Below are 22523 nucleotides of genomic sequence, written 5' to 3' on the forward strand. Positions count from 1 at the left end.
TATGGGGAAAAAAAAAAATGAGATGAGACTTATATACAGCTGCTTGTGCAAAGAAAACTGACTCTTCTTGGTAGTTATGATGCTTGCTGTCTTTGTTTCCAGGAACTGTCAATTTTACCAATGATGCACAAAAGATTTACAGCAACGAGGAAACACATACCGAATGGAATCAGGTTGTACTTGCTTGCATCACGGTATGTAATGTATATAAGATCAGGGCATTATTACCGCATTCAGAGATTGTTTGCACTCAAGGCAAGTCAGAGATACTGTAGACTGAGTATTCAGGTAACTTTTCATTGGGATGTTCGTATAATACCAGAAGGACATAATGTGCTCTCAGTTTCACGTGCTAGTGCTTGGCTGTGCTTTATTGATGAACCTGGTTGCCTCGTGTGACTACCCCTTAGACGTGTGCGGGGCATTTGCCCCTGGAGATGTCATTCTTGGAGGGCTCTACCCTTGCCATTCAAATGTGGGAATGTTAGATAACCGCACTCAGCCTGACAACTTCCAGTGTTCAGAGTAAGTGTTGCTATTTTTTGTTTCAGTTCCTTGTCTCCAGGACACTCAGACACTTGGTAGAAATTTCTTTATACAGAATGGTAAGGGTTTGGAATGGGTTGAGTAGCCATGTTGTTGATGCCAGGGGTCAAATTCTCAACAAAAAAGTGCTGGTACTCATATGCACAGCCAGATGTAAACATTAAAAATATTGAGCCAATCTGAGTGCCAATGAATAAATACTTCTAAAATGTAGCTATCGGTACACAATAAATTTTTTAAAATACAAAATAAACCTTATACAATAACTGATAAAATATAACAAATTCACCATAAACAAAGAAGCTGAAAATACTGTAAGCTTTGTACCCTCTGCATGTATCTTTTTTTCACACAGAAATGCTGCTGCTGTGCCGTTTCTGCAACGTTTTAACGAGTGTGTAAAATACTCTTTCACACAGCATGAAATTGCACAATCATGCCGGTGTGATACACTCACAGCCAAAGAGACGGCGCGAATGCAACTTTCAAACCTGTCAATCAACAGATTGTTCTCATGGCAACAACAGACTGTTCTTGTGCAATCACGCATTCTACATCACATACAAACGAGTAGTGCGTGCGGAGAAATTAATTAAAGGCAACCGCAGGACATATAATTAATTGAAATGGTTTAAAAAACAAACCAATTAAAAGGCATTCAGAGGCACTCCAGATTGATAAAAATAACAACAAAATCACCCCCCCCCCCCCCCACCCCCAGTTGCACTCGCGCCGTCTATGACCTTTCGGGAGCTTCAATCTAGTACGTAAATTACATGTACATAGTCAGTGTTGCACGTTCATTTGTTTACCGTGTGTGTGTTTTTTTTAGTAGGAAGAGAAAAAACAAACAAACAAAAAAACAAAACAAACAAACAAAAAAAACACCTTAAAGTTTCTTTATTGACAACGGCTTTTATTTGAGGACGGCCGCTAGTATAAAGCTGATATGACTGCGGCATAAATACGAGGACGTCTTTAATACAAGGGCGACGCCAAATTGAAGTAATACTGTATACTGTATATTATTTCTCTCTGTAGAGCAGATCCCAGAATGCCTTGATACAAAATATCTGAAATTGACTGCATTTCACATGCCCCAGAAAATGGCTATATTTTATAAATTTCGTCATATTCATTGTTTCGAAGGTTAAAAGAAAAAAAAAAAGTTAAATATTGTCCAGGAGACTAAATGAAACTTTTCATAACAGTAAACTTAATGAAGAACTGTCTTTCCATTTTTTAAAAATAATTAGCAGTCGCTATCAGGGGAGGGTACTGGCAGCACATTATTTTTGACAAAGTTATTGATCAGTCGTATAAACCCATAGGCAGACAAGACTGACCGATTGGAACGCTGGACTGTAGATAAGCAGATAATAAGCCACAGTACCTAGTACCGGCATTCAATTAAGTACTGGTGAGAGCCAACAGAATTTCACCCCTGGTTGATGCTGAATCATTGGGATCCTTTTTGGGATCGAAATTTATAAACTTTTGAGATCGATCAGCTGTTAGGAACAGGACAAACTTTTATGCACAGTACAGATATCACGACCAGAAGGTAGGAGAGAGACTTCTTTATGCAGAGAGAGGTGAAGGTATAGAATGGGTTTGCTAGTCATGTTGTTGATGCTGAATCATTATGATCCTTTAAAGAACCAACCCAACATAGTTTTGAGATTAATCAGTTACTGGAGGGGCATTGAAAGGCTAAATGGCCCCTCTTGTTTGTAAAGTTCTTATTTTCTGATATGTTCTGCTCCTTTTAGATTTGGAGTCCGGTCGTTTGTTAGGATGCTTGCTATGATCTACACCATTGAGACCATCAACGAGTCTAATGTGTTGCCAGGAATCAAGCTGGGGTACATGATCTGTGACACATGTTCTGACGCCACCAAAGCCATTCAGTCCGCTGACCTGCTCCTTTCCAAGAACGGCAGTAGAGAGGTGAAATGCAGCTACACTCGCAGCGTGCCAACAGTTAAGGCAGTTATAGGAGCTCAGTACTCAGAAGAGTCAATAGCAGTTGCAAAACTCTTCAATCTGCATTTGATCCCACAGGTAAGAACAGTAAAACCTTTTTGTTTGTGTTCCAGAATATTTACACCCACAACCAGGGAATTCCCTTTTGCTCCTACTGGATGTGGATTCTCGTTTTAATTCACCACAAATACACGAACAGAACTGTTTAATAATCTTGTTGAATAACTTATTACCACATGAGGGGATTTTTTTTTAATTTTTTTATTTCACACAAAAAATCAGAAAAGCTGGAACATGTTTCTCCTTATACATTTTGCAGTTTTCCCATGCTTTTCCCCGTGGTTATACAATGCATCTAACAGTTTAGAATAGTTTCCCATGTTTTAAAAATGCTTTGCCATACCTCTCCGGGCTTTACAATGCATGCCTATGATTTACCATGCTTTCACCATGCTTTGTTACACCGCTCTGCTTTCATTATGGTAAATGTTTACAAGGTTTTCTTTCTTACAGATAAGCCCAACGTCATCTGCTTCAGTTCTTAGCGACAAAGTAAGATATCCTTCTTTTTTGCGCACCATTCCCAGTGATGTTCACCAGACTAAAGCTGTAGCTGAACTTGTCGCCAGATTCAAGTGGAATTGGGTTGGAGTGATCGCCAACGATGATGATTATGGAAAGTCTGCTGTGCAAAGCTTTGTGGCGAATGCGGAGAAGCTGGGTATATGCATAGCCTTTCAAGAACTAATTCCAGCGTACATCGGCCTCGCAGACATCATTAACAAAATCAAGAATGTTGCTGATAAAATCCAAAATTCGAGTGCAAATGTTATTGTTGGATTCCTGAAAAGTGAACTGGTCATCAAACTGTTCACAGAACTGCTGGAACGCAATGTCTCTAAGACCTGGATCGCCAGCGACAGTTGGTCTGCTGCCAGAGATGTGGCCTCAATGTACAATATTAACAAAGTGGGCAATATCTTCGGAATTAGTTTTCAATTGGGCAACATACAGGGTTTTGATGAGTACTTAAAAAACCTGCGACCAGGACCCACAGCGATAAATAACTTTATTGAAGAATACAAAAGACTCCGCTTTGAATGTACAGATGAATTTGTCAATTACACACAATGTGTGACTGCATCTTCAGAAGAAGCTTGCACCCTCACAGATTCGCTGAAGCTGAAGTCCCCCATGGCTTGTAATTACACAGATCCATCCTCAGCCAATGATGACTTTCTGCTCTCAAACATTGATGTTACATACAGTTCACACCTAGCAGTGAGGGTGGTAGCACATGCTTTGAGGAAACTTCTAAAGTGCAACGATACTGCTTGTGAAGGTGATGTTGATTTTCCCCCATGGCAGGTAAATACTGTCAAATTCCTAATATAATTCAGACTGTTGAATTAGTCACTTTGAGACAGAAAGAAAAGCCTAACATTATGATCACGTGAACTAAGCTTGTTATGCTACCAAATATTGCAGTTACCAAATATAATCAGTTTTGGGTATTGTTCTATGAAAAGGCAAGCAGAATGCTTGGGTTTATAGCCAAGTGTTGAGTACAAATCCAGTGAGGTTATGATTAGGTTGTAGAATGCATCGATGAGACTGAACTTAGAGTGCGGTGTCCAATTCTGGTCACCACAGTGTTAAAGGGACATTGTGGCCCTGAACAGAGCCCAACAGAGAGCAACTAGACTAATCCCAGGGCTTAAAGGACAGAACTACAAAAATAGGCTGGATTTATGGAGTGAATTAGCTGTCAAAAATACTTTTAAAAAAGTTGTACCTGTAAACTTAATTTGTACTTAAAGGAGAGAGCTACAAAGATATGGTGAAAGAGCTGAATCTATTTAGCATAGAACAAAGAAGAACTAGTTGGGACACAATTGATGTATTTAAAATCTAAAGAAGTTGACACAGTTAAACCTAACCAATACTTTAAGAGCAGTACAGAAACCAGGACCAGAGGACACAGTTGGAAATTAAGTAGATATAGACTTATGACAGAGGAAAGGAGACATTTCTTCACACAGAGTGATGAGGGTATGGAATTTGGTTACATAGTCCTGTAGTTGAGGCAGAATCACTTGGATAATTTAAGACCCACCTTGACAAAATTTTGACTTCAATCAGCTACTAGGAACCAGACGAGTTTAGATGGGCTGAATGGGCTCCTCTCGTACGTAAATGTTCTGTAATTATGTTCTTTCTTCATCAGTGGACCCACAATCATTAAATACACTATTTTTTGCAGCTCCTGAAGGAAATTAAAGAGGTCAACTTTTCCCAAGATGATAGCCTGTTTTATTTTGATAAGAACGGCGACTCTGCCAATGGGTATGATTTGATCTACTGGACGATGGTCAATGGTCAGATCAAGTTCAAAGTTGTTGGGAAATACAAACTAAATAAACCCGGTATGGAGGTTGATGAATCGTTTATCCCTGATGTGGTAAGTTTAACACATTGTATGTACATTCAGGGTTGAATTTACATTCATATAGATAGGACAGTAGGTGGGGCTTGGCAGACTTGAAAGGTGACACTGTCACATGATTTGAATGGAATAAGGAAGGTTGTTCGGTCTTGGCACATTGGATTCTCCAGACAAACTCAAAGCCAAGTAAAGGAAGATTTAAAGAAACATGATAATAACTCTGTATGTGAGCAACAGAACCCACAACTGCCAAGCCTGACTGCAAATACCATAATGTACTGTAGTAAGGGAAACGTAAATAAGCAGTACAAATGACATTTGAATCTAATTACTCTTTAAATACCATATCATTAAATATACAGGCTTATATATTTTTTTAAAATTCTTTAAAAAAAACAATTCTGAAAAGTTAATTGCACTAAACATTACCTGTAGTGTTATTTATTTTGAATTATCTCTGTAGATTCCAGAGTCCAGATGTTCAGAGTCCTGTAAACCAGGCACAATAAAGAAGGTCTCAAACATCTCCTGTTGCTACAGTTGCATAAATTGTTTGGAGGGAACCTACTCCGATAAGTGGGGTGAGTATTTCATGTACAGCACAGCTTCAAATATTGAAGATTGTTCAATATGCTCCTGGTATGTAGAGATGGAGGCTGGACGCCAACCGATGACCACATTCTGCTTTTTAAAACAGATCTTTAAAGCACCCCAGTGACATTAACAGAGCTATCAGAAATGTCTAATCTCAAAGTACATCAGGTACACCACAGTGTAATTATCAACCTGTTCCCCTGCAACACCCTAGTGATGTTTCCTTGTGGACAGATTTCTTAGTTCCACTAGGGGCAGAGTGTTGCAGGGGGACAGGTCATGGTTACACTCTGGTCTACCAGCTACACTTAGAGACGAGACATGCTGAGGACACTGGAGCGAGCTTTTATAACTTAGTCACCAAGATGACTAGAACAGAAAGTGATATACAAAATTATTTAAAATCACAAGAAGAATATATTTATTAAGATATTTCACACAGGGCTCTACATTTAGATTTTTTACTACTGGCCCCTTGGGCCACTGAGGTAGTGTTTTTACTGGCCCGGATACAATTTTAACTGGCCCAAAACTGTATTACCCTGCTCACCAAGTTAATAGCAGAGGAATGTATTAGGTTGTATGTTAACGACATTCAAAAATAAAAAAAAATAATCTTATGGATTATTTGTTTAACCAATATGATTATGTGTATACCATACAGTATGTTTAATTGATAATAGCTGATCTATTTTTTTTTAAATCTGCCTTTTTGTACATTTAACATGTTTTGATGATATGACAATATATTAATACAATAATGAGTAATCATCTGAAATAAATTCACACAATATTTAATTTTTAAACTATTATTGTGTTATTTTATCTAGTGTTATTTTTGGCTTCAGAGTTGCTACGGCATCAGTAAATGAAAGGTTCTGGTCGAAATTTTGGTCAGGCCCCAAATTCTTGCCGAACTCGACAAAACTCACAAAATAGTAAACTATATTCAATCTTCTCAAATTAATTTGTTTAATGCCGACATTAGGAGAACCGAGCACAATTTCGTAAAGTGCATTCTCCTACTGTAGGCATTCAGATACTGTATTAAATTAGTGAAGTGTTCCCCAGTGCTTTCTTCCACAGCAATACGTAAGATTCTAAAACACGCTACACTGAAAACCAGAACAATACATCAGTAGTTGCCATCTTTCAATATGCCTTGCAGGATAGTGTAAACATCCGGTTCACACACCATAAAAACGAGCCCAGTGCACTTGCACACTGCATAATGAACACCAACAGACTCGGTCCTGAAAAAAATGGAAAGGGGGAATAAATAAATAAAAAACATAAACCTTTAGCTCGAACGCTTATTCTTTCATAATGGTTTTTCATTTCCATATGCTTAGTAATGTGTACGGTAGCCAAAGAGAGCCCGCGTCTTAAATATAAAAAAGCGGCTAAGCGAAGCCTTTCAATATATGCTACTGTATTATTTCAGCCATTTAACATACACACATTGGTGTGCTTGTCTGAAAATGAAAATACTGTATTCAAGGTTTGAAAATGTATATGTACAAATGACACTCGTTTTTTTTTTTTTTTACAAGCAAACCTGCAACTGAGCTGTTACCATGGTAACAGCAACGCTAAAAGGCTAACAGATTTATACTAATGCTAATAATAAACACTATTCAAACAATAATCATAATAAAAATAATCGTTCTCAGATTGTTGTCGCTTGTAGCCTCTCCCAAGTCACCCCCAGTCTTACTGCTGATATGAACAAATCCTGTAAAGATTGTGAATGGCATTTCTGACCTGAACACATTGTATCCCAAATCAAAAAGTTTGACAATTCGATCCCATTGTTCAGCTTCCATGCGCGTATCTGGGTATTTATCGGTGCATCTTTTTTCGCTGCAGTCACAGCAGCAGACAAACACCTGTTATACCTGTTAACTATTACTGTGAGACTGGATATGAGGGCAACTAAATGTTGAATTGCTAACAAAGAAGTTGCTGTTTTATCTGCAAGTCTGGGTAACTGACATTTGTTTCACTGTCAACATGAAGCCAGATTGTCTTTCTTCCACTCCACTCTATATTTGTCTTAATTTTTTTCTTTCTTTATCATTACTGATTTAAACACTTTACTTTTGGCTTATTGGTGCAGTTGGTTGCTTAGTTGTTAAAACAAACAAACAAACAAATTGTAAAAAACTGTAATGAAGAGGTAACGAGTAGAACCAACAGCACTTTAGTCTCAGATGCTGACTGTACAGCAAATGTGGCGGGAAATTTCCCTGCGTTCATGAAACGGAAGCCATGTGCACCATATTATACATTATACAGTTAAAACAATTTACAGGCCCAGTTGGGCCTGTGGTGCTTTATAACTACCAGCCAAACTGTGATTTCTACCAGCCCCTGGCCGCCGGGGCCATGGTTAATGTTGAACCCTGCAGTAGCAGAACTGAGTTGCTCTCTAACCACTGCACAAGAGATTTATTTGCACAAGCTGTAGACCTTTTACCCTCATCTGAAATGTGTCATAATCCATAACCCAGTCCATAGCTTTTACAGTATACATGATGTTTTAGTTTAGCAGTTCATGCATTCGTGTAACATACCTTATGTTCTTCCATGTTTCTTTTCTTTTCTGTAGACATGGCTGACTGTGTATCCTGCTCTGGAAAGACCTGGTCTCTGTCAGGATCAACGCAGTGCCGAAACAAGACAGACATGTATTTACAGTGGGATCAAGGCTATGCAATTGTCCTAGTTACTTTTGGCAGCCTTGGGATTGTATTGCTTTTCATCATAGCTGTGATTTACACAGTAAACCTAAAAACACCGGCAGTAAAAGCTGCAGGTGGGAACTTGTGTTACCTCATTGTCGCTTCTCTGATGCTCAGCTTCTGCAGCATCGGACTCTTTATTGGAAAGCCCAATAAATACACCTGCCAGATACGACAGCCTTTGTATGGCATTAGCTTCACTGTCTGTGTCTCCTGTATCCTGGTGAAATCTTTCAGGACCTTTCTGGCATTTGTACACAATTCACAGGTTCAGGCCAAACTAAGGAAAATATACAAGCCTCTCCTAATTATATTGTTTTTCACTGTAATTCAAGGGGTTATCTGCACCATGTGGTTAATCTTTGATTCTCCGCAGGTTGATGAGATTTCAACCAGCCAGACCATGGAGGTTTTGATTCAGTGTAGCGAGGGTTCGAATGTGGGATTCGGGATCATGCTGAGCTATATAGGCCTGCTGGCCTTCATCTGCTTTGTGTTAGCTTTCAAAGGCAGGAAGATCCCTCACGCTTACAACGAGACTGGATACATTATATTCAGCATGCTGGTCTACCTGTTTGTGTGGATTTGCTTCATTCCGATCTACGTTACCAAAAGCGAACAGCGGTCTGCGGTTCAGGCATCTGCCATTTTGGCCTCGGATTACGGGATCATTTGCTGCCACCTCATCCCTAAATGTTACATCATGCTGTTCAAAAAAGAGGCAAACAACGAACAAAAATACATGCACAGGGTTCGGCAGTCCATGGGGTCTGTGTTTTCAGTGGAAGCAGCCATGGCCACAGCTCAGACTTTACTTAGGGATAGAAAGAGGTGGCATGAGAGTCTCAGGAAAAGACGCGGTAGCTGGTAGCTTGGACTGACAGGTCAAGCCTCAGAGGTCTTTCCAACCTCTCATTTACAGGGTTTCCCAGTATTGGTATTGGGAATTTAACATCAATATTTTTATTGTAATTATTTCTTGATTGGGAATTGAGTATTAATAATGTTACAAAAATTACGTTTTAAGTGGTTTGAAAAAGGAGCCAGTATGCACAAAAAAAAAAGAAAAATGTGGGTGGATGTGGCAGTGTGAAAGCTCTGCTGAAGCATGGGGGTGTGTGTGTGTGTGGGGGGGGGGGGGGGGGTGTGGGGGTGGTATTAGGGTACTGGGAGGGAGATAAAATCCTCCGTGCAAAAACACATGGGAATGTGGCTGGAGCTGGGAATTGAATACATGATTAATTAAGGCCCCATCCACAGGTGTGTATAGGGTGATCACAGGTGTGAAAGTAAAACGTTGGTGAAGGTCTTTGTTTCGTGTTCTGTGCTGTGGTGTATTTACGTCCATGTCTCATGCTGTATTAGTGTGTTTTTGTATACCCTTTTATTTCGTTTGTTTGTGAAAGTCTTTTGTTTATTTGTTTTATTATTTAATAAATATGAGCACATTTGCGACTCACCTGCAGTACTTGTCGTGTGTATTTCCTGGTCTGTGACGTCACCACCAAGGCATCCATGATAGGGGCTGGATGATTTTACCACATTCAGCCAGCTATGGATTATGTATCGTTTTTAAATGCCATCTACAATATGTTACTATTAAGCTTTTTTATATGACTTGTTAGTGTTTTAGTGTTAAACAATGAAAACATGTTTTACTGTCAACTGCTTTCAAATTTTGGGGTGCTTCCAAACGGGAATATACTACATGTTGTCCAGCACACTAAAGTCATTTCTTTTTTGTTCAAGATTGTTTTTTTTCTTACCAGTATGCATACTGGTGTATACCAGCCCACTTTACCCACTGACAAGAAAGCTCTCTTGAAAACATGCTGACCAGATGAGATTCCTTGACTGGGGTGGGGCTGTATATACTTGATTTTACTACACCTGTCTGGTGTGTGTGACATTGATCATATACATTATCATATAATAGATGTATCCCCCTGTGGAAGGGTGGTGGATAATTCACTGACACAGGAGACAGACAGATGGATTTGGCAACACTGCACAGGTGCCCACTTATTTTGGGTTGCTATTTTTCGTTTAGCGCGCAGATTGCGCTGTTGCTCCATGGTCTGATTACCAACGATGGTAAACAGCACCACGGGAATACCAAGCGGTGGTACACAATACCGGCACACTACAGCTATATCCCAGTCGCCGCTACTCGTGCGACCCGGATCACCGTCCTACACTGCCGGCTATCTAGCCTGCTCAGCTATAATATTCAGCGGTCTGCCTAAAGGTTCCCCGCCCTCACTGTCTCGCTCTGAAACTCCGTTTCGTTCTCTCCGACTGGTTCTCCGTCGTGGACCAGCGCTTCCGCACTCTCGGTACGTTTAACAGGGCAGACCTGAGGAAACAGCAGATCATTATTTTATAGGGCTAACAATCTCCCAAGACTCGCCTCTCAGCCATTCAGAGAGGGGGAAAGTCCACACAGTATAATCATAAATCTCGAAAAACTACTCACTTCTAAATCTTTTATAGTCATTTTTGTATTACTTTAGTATAAATACATGTTAATTTGGATTCATATGTTGTTTTTTTCTGACTTTATGTGAACGAAAAGACACACATTTGCCCATTTTCCCATTGGAAATAGTGATATTGTGAAATATCACTGTCCTGGTCACAAAAGCAAAGTTTGTGGGGAATAATCACCATTTTCTATACTTTTGAGGCATAAGCAATTAGAAAATAACACTTACTACCCAGGAACAAAAATTGTGTTACATAGTGTTACATTTTACCTGCACATGAAGTGATGTGCAATCCTCGTGTCTATCCCCATGTACCAATGACTATACACCAACATTAACACACAACATGCAACATATAACATTGAAATACACACAGGGGCAGGCAACATTGCCACAAGTAGTTTTGCAGGGATTTAGCATTTCAAAGTGCACTGTGAAAAAGGGCCAGTTTCATAAAACAACTACCGTAGCAAAGGTCTGCACGATTGTATATATATATTTTTTTTGTGAAGCAAAAATCAAACATCTTGGATTATAAAACAACCAAGATGCATGCTGGCGCTTCTAATTGAACTGACTGAGGTATTTATTTGAAGCTTTGTAATATCAGTGTTAAAAAAGAAACTGATGTTAACTTGTGCAAATGCTTTATGAATATGGTACAGAGTTCAGTTGGTTATTATTGGTATAATATATGTGTCCTGATTCATTTTCTTTGCAGTGGAAAATTCTTCCTGTCCTGTAGTTGCAGTCCCCTTGTTTTAGAATGTGTGAGTAAAGCTCTGCAGCAGGTGCATTGTAAGCATTCTTTTTCCATGAATCTGCCAGGGTGAGTTCTGAACCGGTCTGTCTGCACTACACATGCACAGCAATTACACTACCAGGGGAATTCAGTCTGGGGAAACGAAACAGTGTAGAGTGCCAGTTTGCAGAACATTAGACACAATAAGTAACATGTCCCAGCCCCGATTTCCCAGTTCAAAGATTAGCATTCCAAATTAACTGCAATCACTTGGAGTGCACTGCAACTTAGATTAATGTCACACTGTTAGATTTTTTTATTAATATAAAAAAAAATCAATAGAAATAAAAGCAACCAAAAATGTTATTTAAAAAAAAAAAACACATAACCTTGCTTTACAAAGTTCTCTGCAACCACAAATACGAAAGCATGCTGTAGCAGTATAATAAAAAAAAATGCATACAGTAACAGAAAATGAAAATGGTGCCATGTATTATACATCATGCTATAAGAGCAAGTCATGTTGCACACTATCTTCCTCCTTCCTTCATTTCTATTTGATGCCTGAAATACTGCCTTTTGAATACTTTTCTTTCCTTTGTACCCACACAATATTATTTATACGTGTAACAAAGAAATCTGGAATGGCAGGGGGAATTGTGTTCTATCATAAAAGGTGGTCGATAGTGTTTGAAAAGAGAACCATTTAAGTGGTGGTGCAAAAATGGCAAAATCCACTCTTAAATGATCATTTAATAAAATCTGAACTGGCTCCCCATAACTGTACACAGGTCTCCCCTTTATAAGGTGAGACTATACCGTTATAAATTGGTATGGTAACTTTTTCATATGATGACTTTTTACATGGGTGGATAACATGGTTTATCACACTTTTTTCTATTAAAAAATGATAAAATCTATGAATAGATTTTTTTATAGATAATAGTTCTTTATGGATACTAGTTTCATATGAGCTGGAAATGATATCACACTAAGATCAGCTACACTATTTAATAATGCTTATTTTACTATATATTATACACAAATAGTATGGAGCTGTGTAAGTTACAAGCTAATTTTCACCCACTTAAGGTCAATGGCAAGTGAGCCCACATGTGGCATAGCCATTCCTGGGTATCCCGTCTGACCTCTCGTGGAGTAGATATGAGTGTTTAACATGTAGGACAAGATGCTATTGTGTTTAGTTTGTTATGTATGTTCAGTGCAGTTTGGAGTGAAGACAGGGGGGGTGTCCTCTGTCACACTGTAGTTGCATGGCCTGTGTGAATGCAGGCAGTGAGAAGTCACCTGAATGCTTTGGCAGGATCTGTTTCTGTAAATAGACTGACAGGGTCTCGGGACACAGCATTACAATCCAGGAGCGAATGAGCTTGAGGTTTTATGTTGTTGTGTTTTTTTGTTTTTGTTTAAGTAACTAATTCATTTAGGAGGCAACAAGGAAAGCATTGTACAGGAAATTGTATAACCAGGTTAGTGCTGCTGGTGGTAAACTTGAAGCATTTGTTTATTTGAATGGAGGATTTACAGAGTCCTTTTCAACAAATCTGGGTCACGAAACCAGTGAGTACTTCCTTGTTATTTTCAAAGAACCAGTTAATGCGGTTGAAAAAAGAATTATGATTTATCAATAACTTGGTAGTCTATTATTATCAACTAATTATACTGTCTGTGATAATTATGTAATTAATCTAGGCCATTGGAAAATCACTAACTGTATTGTTCAGGGATGGAAATAAGACTCCCATTGCACACTGTGATGAATCAAGCTTGTATTAAAACTGACCTGGAATGGGTGAAAGCGCTCTGCAGTAGGAATCTTATTTCCTTCCTTGTTGTTTTTAGATGAGTTTCCCACAATAGCCATTCGTTCTAGCACGAGAATCGGCTTTGTTGCAGAAGGGAATGTTTATGTTTAGAGTAATAGTTGAGGAATGTGTTTTTCAATGTTATTCCCCAGCTGATTTTCTGAGCCCTGATTTGTGAATAACAATATCTAAGCAATCGACATTCCACAGAGGTTAGCTGACACCCTTCTTGTAAATGTTGCAAGGTGTTGGTGTTCAGTTGTTGCAACTCTTTGTGTCCTGCAGTTAAAAAATAAATGAACAATAAGACAGTTAATATGAGAAGAACAGCTCTTAACATATCTTAAGAAATAATTAAAAGGGACACTTCTCAGTCTTCAACTCATCGACCCGTTTACTAAGGGGTCATGAGTGACGGTATAAATAGGGGTCGAAACGAAGTAATCTGTTCCTTCGTTTCAGAAGGAGATTCAGTGCTGGATAGTTACAGGAGCCTGTCCCCTGGTTCTGAGAGACCCGTGGTTCACCAGGTAGCTTCTCCTCCCATGCCTGCAGACTGCGGTGAGTGAGTGCCCTGGCTGGGAGGTCCTGGAGCCTCTTCTGGTGGCATTTGTGTGCTTGAGGATGTTGTTTCTATTTTTTTAAGTGTTAACGATGAAACTCAGTCTTATATATATATATATATATATACAGCTCTGGAAAAAATTAAGAGACCACCAGGGTCTTGATCTGGTGATCCTCCATCCACACCTTGATTGACCTGGCTGTGTGGCATGGAGCATTGTCCTGCTGGAAAGCCAAGTACAAGGTTGTCCTGGAAGAAAACTTGCTTCCTTCTGCTCTGACAATGTTCCCCAACTCTGAGGATTGATTTTTCCAGCAGGACAATGCTCCATGCCACACAGCCAGGTCAATCAAGGTGTGGATGGAGGATCACCAGATCAAGACCCTGTCATGGCCAGCCCAATCTTCAGACCTGAACCCCATTGAAAAACTCTGGAATGTGATCAAGAGGAAGATGGATGGTCACAAGCCATCAAACAAAGCCAAGCTGCTTGAATTTTTGCGCCAGGAGTGGCATAAAGTCACTCAACATCAATGTGAAAGACTGGTGGAGAGCATGCCAAGACGCATGAAAGCTATGATTGAAAATCAGGGTTATTCCACCAAATATTGATTTCTGAACTCTTCCTAAGTTAAAACATTAGTATTGTGTTTTTTAAAAATGAATATGAACTTATTTTCTTTGCGTTATTCGAGGTCTGACAACACTGCATCTTTTTTGTTATTTGACCAGTTGTCATTTTCTGCAAATAAATGCTCTAAATGACAATATTTTTATTTGGAATTTGGTAGAAATGTTGTCAGTAGTTTATAGAATAAAACAAAAATGTTCATTTTACCCAAACACATACCTATAAATAGTAAAACCAGAGAAACTGATAATTTTGCAGTGGTCTGTTAATTTTTTCCAGAGCTGTATATATATTGCACACAGGCTAACTTCACTGTAACCAACCCCTATGGGACCTGGAGTAATGTTCGTTATATCAGGGTGTTCACTATAGGGTTTGGCATTATTATGTATGAGAGTAATGACAAAATGGCAAATTTGAATTGAACATCAATATATAGTATTTTTTATGAAGATTCATTCACATTAATCTACATTTAAACGGTATTAATCAACTGACAAAATTAATCAATTGACAAATTAATTAATTAATTATTAGATGAATTAACAAATACTTTTATGAATTACAATATGAACTGAGAAATGTATGGATGAATTTGCCTGACAAATCGACCAATTCACAAATTGACAAACAAATTGATGAGATGGTAGCCGTATTAGTCCAGAGATGATAGACAAAGAGAAGAGACCTGTGAGGTCTTGAAAGCTTGTGAATAATTATTATGTAGTTAGACCAATAAAATGTATCACTTCTCCTTCTCTTTGTCTATCATCTTCACGACTTAACAAACGAATTTACAAAAAAATTGACAAACTAACGGCCGGATAGTTTTGGCACAAATGACGCTCCGTAGTTTTCACTGTGAGACTAACATGCTTGACCTCGTCCAGGACTGACATTGTTGTGTCGGGGTTGTTCCTGTACGTGGTCGTTCTAATAGGTCTAATTTGCATTAAAAAAAAATCGGTTCTTGCTGTTGTGTTCGTTAAAAAAGGGTTTTCGTTACAAGAAGGGTTTGTTATAGTGAAGTTAGCCTGTGTAATATATATAATTTTATAACATAACCGTGAAAAAGGAATAGTGTAACACTTGCTGTAGAAGTCTAGAAAGCAAAGTGTTAAATAATTGAGGTACAATACCAAAGCTATAATGATTAAGAAAGGGGATTTGCCACACAATGAAAAAAAATCCCATCAGGCTTCTATTCAGACAGAAGGCTTCTATTCAAAAGGCTTTGGCTTTCTGCCCTGAAATTACAAAACCACCTGTTGGGGTGTTCCAAACCAGTGAATATATATATATATATATATATATATATATATAGATATTACTAAATATATATCATATATCATAGCTATATAATATAAATATATATTATATATATAAAAGGTTTTTGAACAGAAAGCATTCAACAGAAAATAAATGTGGATCCTAGTCGGCTTCTTGTGTTATTTGGGTGCTCAGAGCCTAAAATCTCAAAATGAGAGGATGGGCTTTCAAAGGAATCTGTTATTCTGTAAATCATCACCAAAGCAACTATGCAAAATAATTTGTGATTGTGTAGCGAGTTACTGTACCATTCTCTGCTGAAACATACCTGGGCCAATTTTTTAAAAAAATCTAGATTAAAAACAGTGATATTTAGAACTTCATCTGTTACACTTTTGGCGACACGACCAATAACTTTAGTCTCTGTTCCTGCTTCACATTCTTTTGTTTTTTTGCATTTTTATTTTGCTCATGATCTACATATAAAACATAGTCCTTGCTACTATATTCACTTAATCAAATGCTTTTGTCTGTGTAAGTGAGATTTCAATCTCAAGCGCTGAGGAATTTGAAGCAAAATTCCCACAGTATGAGAATTTGACATTTTAACTGTTTTGAACTGAGTGTACTCAGAGCAAAAACCAAATCCAATTACCAAATTAACAATTAATTGAATCTCATTATCAAATAAGTATCAATTAGGAAGAAATGTTTAAACTGGCAAACAACTCAATGTGATTTTTTTTTTTTTGCCATTTCAACCTTTCCCGTTGTTTATCTCTTATTATGTACAGCGCTGGAATGTTTCACGGAAAGTGCTTTAAATTCCTATTGCAAGGTATTACTGTATTTAAATAGTTTGAAGATCCTAGCTTGTAGGTCTATGGTTGAAAAACTTCACAGAAAAAGTGTAATCCCTGTTAATCTTACATAAAACCCAATCATCAGAAACATGAATCTACTATAGATATTTCCACATAGTGGTTAATAAAGAAATGATATCTATCCCATAGAAGATTGCCAATATACTGGACTGGTTTGGCTGATTTATTAAACTCCTTCCTCATTGCTGCCCAGTTGTCTGCCCCCTGTTTATAACATTGCTTTTGGATTAATTGTGTAATGTTTAAGTGATAAGGGCATTGCTGTGGTGTACTGAGGTATTAATGGAACTAAATAGGGTCGAGGGACTACCATTATTGCCAAGGAACACAGCTCAGGAATGGCATGCTCGCTATCGAAAAAAATGTAAATAATATCTCTTCATGAATATAAGTTGAATATATTGTAGCGACTTGTTTCATTTGGTCCTGTGTATTCACGTTATCTGTATTGTTTGGGGGTGGGACCGTACCACTAGTTTAGGGTGTGTGTGTGTGTGTGTGTGTGTGTGTGTGTGTGTGTGTGTGTGTGTGTGTGTGATGTGCGGCTACAACCCTTGTCAGCTAAGATGCCTGCTAAGCGATCTACGGGAACGAGACGGTGAGAACCTGTCATCGCCCGGCGAGGAGACGCACACTCCCCTAACTTCTCGACCTCGGACACATACCTTGTCTCGCTCGCTCTTTCACCTGTCTGTCCTTGATTTAATGGTGTGGTCCTGACCCAAACACGGACACCGTTTAATTAATAAAGTAGTTTTGTGTCCGGTCTCCGTCTCTGTTTTTTTATATATGGTAGGTGACGTAATCACATACAGACATAAGCCCGATATACACTCCTTACAGCGGAGCTCGCTGTTTTGTATAGCGGTATCGGCAGCTATGCTGTGTAGTGGAAAAGGAACCGGGTTCGCTCCCGCTCTCTGCCTGTATGTGCATTGCTTTACCTTGTGTGATTCGCCTGCTTGCGGGAACCCAGATCGCCACGATATGTTTTTAGCATTGTTAACTTCTACGTCTTTAGCTAAATGAACTTTTGTGCTGGATTGTGGGTCATTGAAAAAGCGATTGATACCTCTACCAGCTCGCAGACTTATAAAGCTTGATATGCTCCATGTTTATTCCTCACGGACCTGACATACAATTCACAGGGGAGACTGTTCAACTTGTCCTTAGAAAGTACATTCAATGTTAGTCTACCTTTTTCTTGGGGACAGTTTTGTAGAATATTCACAGCCCTCATAGAAGTTTTTTATTGTGTTTTTTTTTTACATTTTTTTAAAATTATTTTCTTGTTTCGATCAAGTTCGAGTAGATTCAGTTCTGGTTCCGTTATTTCACTGTGCCGTTTTTCTTTTAAAGAAATTTTGAATTACATGTACTTTTGGCTCAGAGAGCAGGATTTTTCCAAACAGGTTTATAATATATTTTATGAGCTGAATTGGTGGCCGCTACTGTTGGGACGTCTTGCGTTGACCTAAACAGTGACCAAAATACCTGCAATTAAAATAGGGATAAACCTGTCATTTTACTGTTTTTTAAATACAAAGAAAGAAAGTCTCTCACACACACTGTCAGAGATTGTATTGATGCTTTAAACAAGGGCTGTATTTACTGTAGTTTAGACCACTTTCTATGTTATCTTGTTACTGTACTGCAAAGGCTCCCATACTGAACAGACCTCATGTTCTGGTCCTGGTATTTAATGATAATAATTGGTTGCTCGGGTAGGTTGCTGTATGATTGCCCTGAAGTTACCTCAGGAATCGGTATTATTATTTTTGAAGCTGGATTTCTTCAGGCTTTTGAGTGACGTTGATAACACATGGTAGTGCTTGTTAGGATCGATTGAACTATCCAGTTCCTAGTAGCTGGATAATCTCAAAATGCTGTTAAGGGGGTTGATCCAAGTGATTCTGCCTTAACAGCATGACTAGGTACTGTAGCTCCTTCCATACCATCACCACTCTCTGTGTGTCCTTCCCTCTGTAGTCTTCATGTACTGTAGTCTCGCACAGAAGAAGGTCATCTCATCATGATGACTTGTTTGATAAGCTGCAAACAAAAACAATATGTTAAAAGTTGAATCGTTTGGGAAATGAAAGTACCTCTAACGTCGCCGGTGTAAAGAACTGCAATGCTGCATGGTAACCACTGCTCTTTTCATTTCAGAGTTCTCCTCCGTTTTCACTTTTTGTACCTTTTTCACAGTACAGTATGCGAAAATTCATAACATATGCCTGGTAAATATGTGTTTATTTTTTATTACACATAAAACAAAAAGCTGAAACTGAAAAGGTTGAACCACCCCTAGATAAACATGTAGCTAAAAACATCCTGCTTTGATTTCCATTTTATTCAAAAAGCTTTATCATTTATAGTGTCTTGATGCATTGTAAACCACTGTACTTTAATACTGGTGTAAAAATCATAATAAACAAACGTAGTAAATACAAAATAAATTTTCAGATGACTAGAAATACTAAATGGAGTCTACCTTTGCATTGAAATGTGTCTTTGTTTGAACAGGTTGCTTTGATTTGTTTAGACAGGGCTTTTAAATGTTTAGCAATTAATGTTTAGACGTTAAAGTTACCTTTCAGTTGTGCTCCGTTTCTTTTTGTTAAATGGGTATTAACAGTGTTTTTCCTGTTGATCTTGTTTTCCTCTATTCTGTTGAAGCATCTTATTTCTGGTACAGCGCTTTAGGTTAACTTACTATGTTACAATAATTACATACTGCCCATAGAAAACTGTGAGATCAGGGGGTGTGGTCCAATATCCTGTAACCCAGGGAGTGAACTCCTGGCACTGTTACAGTACATGGGCTTCACAGGAGTCTTGAAGTTTTGAAAAAAAAAAAAAAAAAAAAAAAAAAAAACAGCAGCAAACACATTCCCATTGGCAGAATTAATTTTTTTCTCGAATTAATACAGTAGTTAATAGTTGCAGTGGAATTCACATTTGGCTCAGGTTGATGTATTGGAAGCTTGTGTGCATAGAGGGAAAATCACCTTTGGGGAATGTGAAAAAATTGGACTATCGTTAGGAGGCTAAACTGTGAACATTTTAGTCAACAGACTCAAAAGGATTTATGTTTTAAGTTATAATAAAGACTCCCATTGTGTGGCAGTTTAAGCCAATCCATGTTCTAGCGCAAGTCCTAATTGATACCCGTACAATAGCTGTGTCTCATCACTACTTGAGCATTCGAAAGGCTCAATCTGCTATGCGATGGGAGTATCAAAGGTATACTCAAACAATGCATGTTTCAATGAGTGAGCTAGGGTCGCTCCTTCTCTTCAGAGATCCTGAAGTGCGGCTGCAATTTTAACGATCGCGATGGGCTGACCGACATGAGCCTGATTCATTACACCTGCAAGGCTGGAGCACAGGGGATCGATGAGAACAGACTGCAGTGCTCGGGGCTCGGGGGAAAAACACAAAACAAAGGGTTGTAAGATGAGAACATTGCCTACAAGTGACGGACAAAAATGTTGTTTAGCAGGAAATGTGGTAAATATCAAAAGATGGATCCAGTATAGAAAACATAACAATGTGTCAGTTAATTTATGCAATAAGTAAATAGTAAAATAGTAAGTATTTTCATTTTTGTCTGTCTGTTTTAGGCAAAATTCCCATCTTCTAGGCCCTTGTCAGAAGGAAAGAGAAGTAATAATGTTTGTTGTTCCATTCAGCTCTGTTTTTTCTGATAACCTTTCTGCAGTTTGACGTTCTTGACGTGCTCTTTATTTAAACCATCCAATAACTGAAGTTGTCTTTTTTGTTCTCTGCCAGTGTTGAAATTCTTTTGAAATTTGGAAATGCATTTCCACATGCTGTAATGTGGCCAGTTAAAGGGTTTCATTTCACCTTGTATCCACTTGGTGTCAGCATTTTACTGATATTGTGTTCAAAGGAAAAAAAAAAATAAAAATCTTGAAGTCACAGAGGCCTGAGGCCTGAGCCCTTTTAAACATGGTTAGTTAACCTATTTAAGATTGAACATGGATTTGAATCCTTGTTGATATGTGATAGCCAGAGGTATTCATGATAACACAGAAAAAGAATAAAGAAAAAGTCATGCATGACACAAACTTGAAACGTTTGATGTCTTTATACTTCTAGTTAAGCCTTACAGGAATGAAACAAAGACTTAAGAGCTGCATATACATGCAGGCGAAAAAAATATGGAACAAACATTGCCCCGAGGAACATGCTTGTGGATTGCTGCAAACTGTGGGACACAGTAGAATTATTCCTTTTCTGCAGCAAATAGTAAAATGTAGGTCTCACCGAGTTAAGATTACCATGTAATCCATAATAAGAAACCACTATGATCTACACCAGGGCTAGCTTCATAATAAGAAACTGCTACAATCTTCACCAGGGCTAGTTTCATAAGCCAGTTACCTGATCCTGATTAGTATTACATAAGAACATTAAAAAAGGGCAAGCAGTTTTGAACGACTTTAACAGTTTCATATTTCTTACAGTCGTTCTGGGTCGTTCAAAGTGCAGCTGCTCGAATATTATTATTATTTTTTGCATATGACCTGGGGTCATGCTTTTAACTGGTCTGAAAAGCCCAGGAACTCATAGAAACTTCACATTTCTGTTGCACTTCCTCACTGATTCGTGAAATTCCATGGCTACCAGTAGTGTCCTTTTAGTTTGACGTTCTCACTGAACCTGCTATGTTTGAAAGTGGAACCTCTGCGATTTTATTGCGTGTTTATTTGATTGATACTTAGAGGAATCTGTTTAATTAGTGTTGTCATACCATTTACTTTATACAGTCTAATTTGCTATACAGATTTAGTGATATCACTGAGGGGGGTCAAAGGACTCTGTAGGAAGTCATGGAATCACTGCACTGCAAAGCACTGTCACAGTGCCTTACGAAAAAAAACAAAAAACAAAGAGGGTAAAGAGGGTTTATGGGTGAGGGGTTACAGGGGTTAGATGTCATAATGATATTTATAAATAAACTGTCATAAATTACAGTTATCATAAATTAGGATTAAAAACATAGCTGTTTTGCAGCCAGTTCTGGGTTTGAGAATACCCCTTCGTTTATAAGTATATAACTGAAATTACCAGGTACCAGATACTCGAGTAATCAGGCCCCTGCTAAATCTGTACTGAACTGATTGCATTTATTGCAGCATGAATAAAGGTCTCCATTACAGTATAGAGGGATGTAGATTGAGGCAAAGCTGGGGACTATTACAGTATGGGGGGGGTTCAGATTGAGGGAGAGTTGTAGTATAGAGAGGTGCAGATTGAGGGAGAGTTGTAGTATATAGAGGTGCAGATTAAGGGAGAGTTGGGGACTATTACAGTATAGAGGTGTACAAATTGAAAGGAGGGTTTAAAACTTTGTGCTGAAGCAGAAAGGTTATCGGGAGAATGGTGCATTGTTTTACATTTAAAGATAAAGTGCATGGAGGAGCCATGTGTCATGTACAGCTTGCTCTTTGGTTTCTTTGATGTAACAGATGCTGATGGTCCCTGCAGTGACTTTGATTTCGGCACGGTCATGCACATTGCTGCTTCTAACTTGTGTGTACCAGCTGTGAAGTGTCTGCTTGAACACGGGGCCAAATCGGCCTGCAGGGTAAATATTTCTGTTGTTACTGCCGTGCCCAGCCAATGACAAAAATGTTGCATGTCATGGTTTTTTTTAAATCTTTTTTTTATTTTGTTTTAAAACCAAAAACGGTGTTTAAGAATATGAACATTAAAAAAAAAAAAGAAAAAAAAAAGAAAAAAAAGAACATACAGTAGCTCACCCAACTCTTTTG

At 38.3% G+C, this 22523-nt stretch overlaps 1 protein-coding gene across 1 annotated transcript; it reads left to right on the top strand.

Annotated features, from left to right (window-relative positions):
• Positions 1–250: 250 nt before the first annotated feature.
• On the top strand, positions 251–9446 carry LOC121316208 (G-protein coupled receptor family C group 6 member A). Its single transcript, XM_041251109.1, has 6 exons — positions 251–525; positions 2319–2610; positions 3046–3900; positions 4796–4993; positions 5442–5559; positions 8184–9446. Exons 1-6 carry the CDS (start codon positions 332–334, stop codon positions 9185–9187), a joined length of 2661 nt encoding a protein of 886 aa, XP_041107043.1. The 5' UTR covers positions 251–331; the 3' UTR covers positions 9188–9446.
• The last annotated feature ends 13077 nt before the right edge of the window (positions 9447–22523 follow it).

The sequence above is a fragment of the Polyodon spathula genome, chromosome 5 (genome assembly GCF_017654505.1).
Source record: "Polyodon spathula isolate WHYD16114869_AA chromosome 5, ASM1765450v1, whole genome shotgun sequence".
Classification (NCBI taxonomy): domain Eukaryota; kingdom Metazoa; phylum Chordata; class Actinopteri; order Acipenseriformes; family Polyodontidae; genus Polyodon; species Polyodon spathula.

Bases quoted from the DNA above. Each gene is read 5' to 3' on its own strand.
- LOC121316208 (XM_041251109.1), top strand. From the start codon at position 332: ATGTGCTCTCAGTTTCACGTGCTAGTGCTTGGCTGTGCTTTATTGATG. The intron at 2,611-3,045 runs GTAAGAACAGTA...TCTTTCTTACAG, and splicing joins ATCTGCATTTGATCCCACAG to ATAAGCCCAACGTCATCTGC. The intron at 5,560-8,183 runs GTGAGTATTTCA...TCTTTTCTGTAG, and splicing joins AACCTACTCCGATAAGTGGG to ACATGGCTGACTGTGTATCC.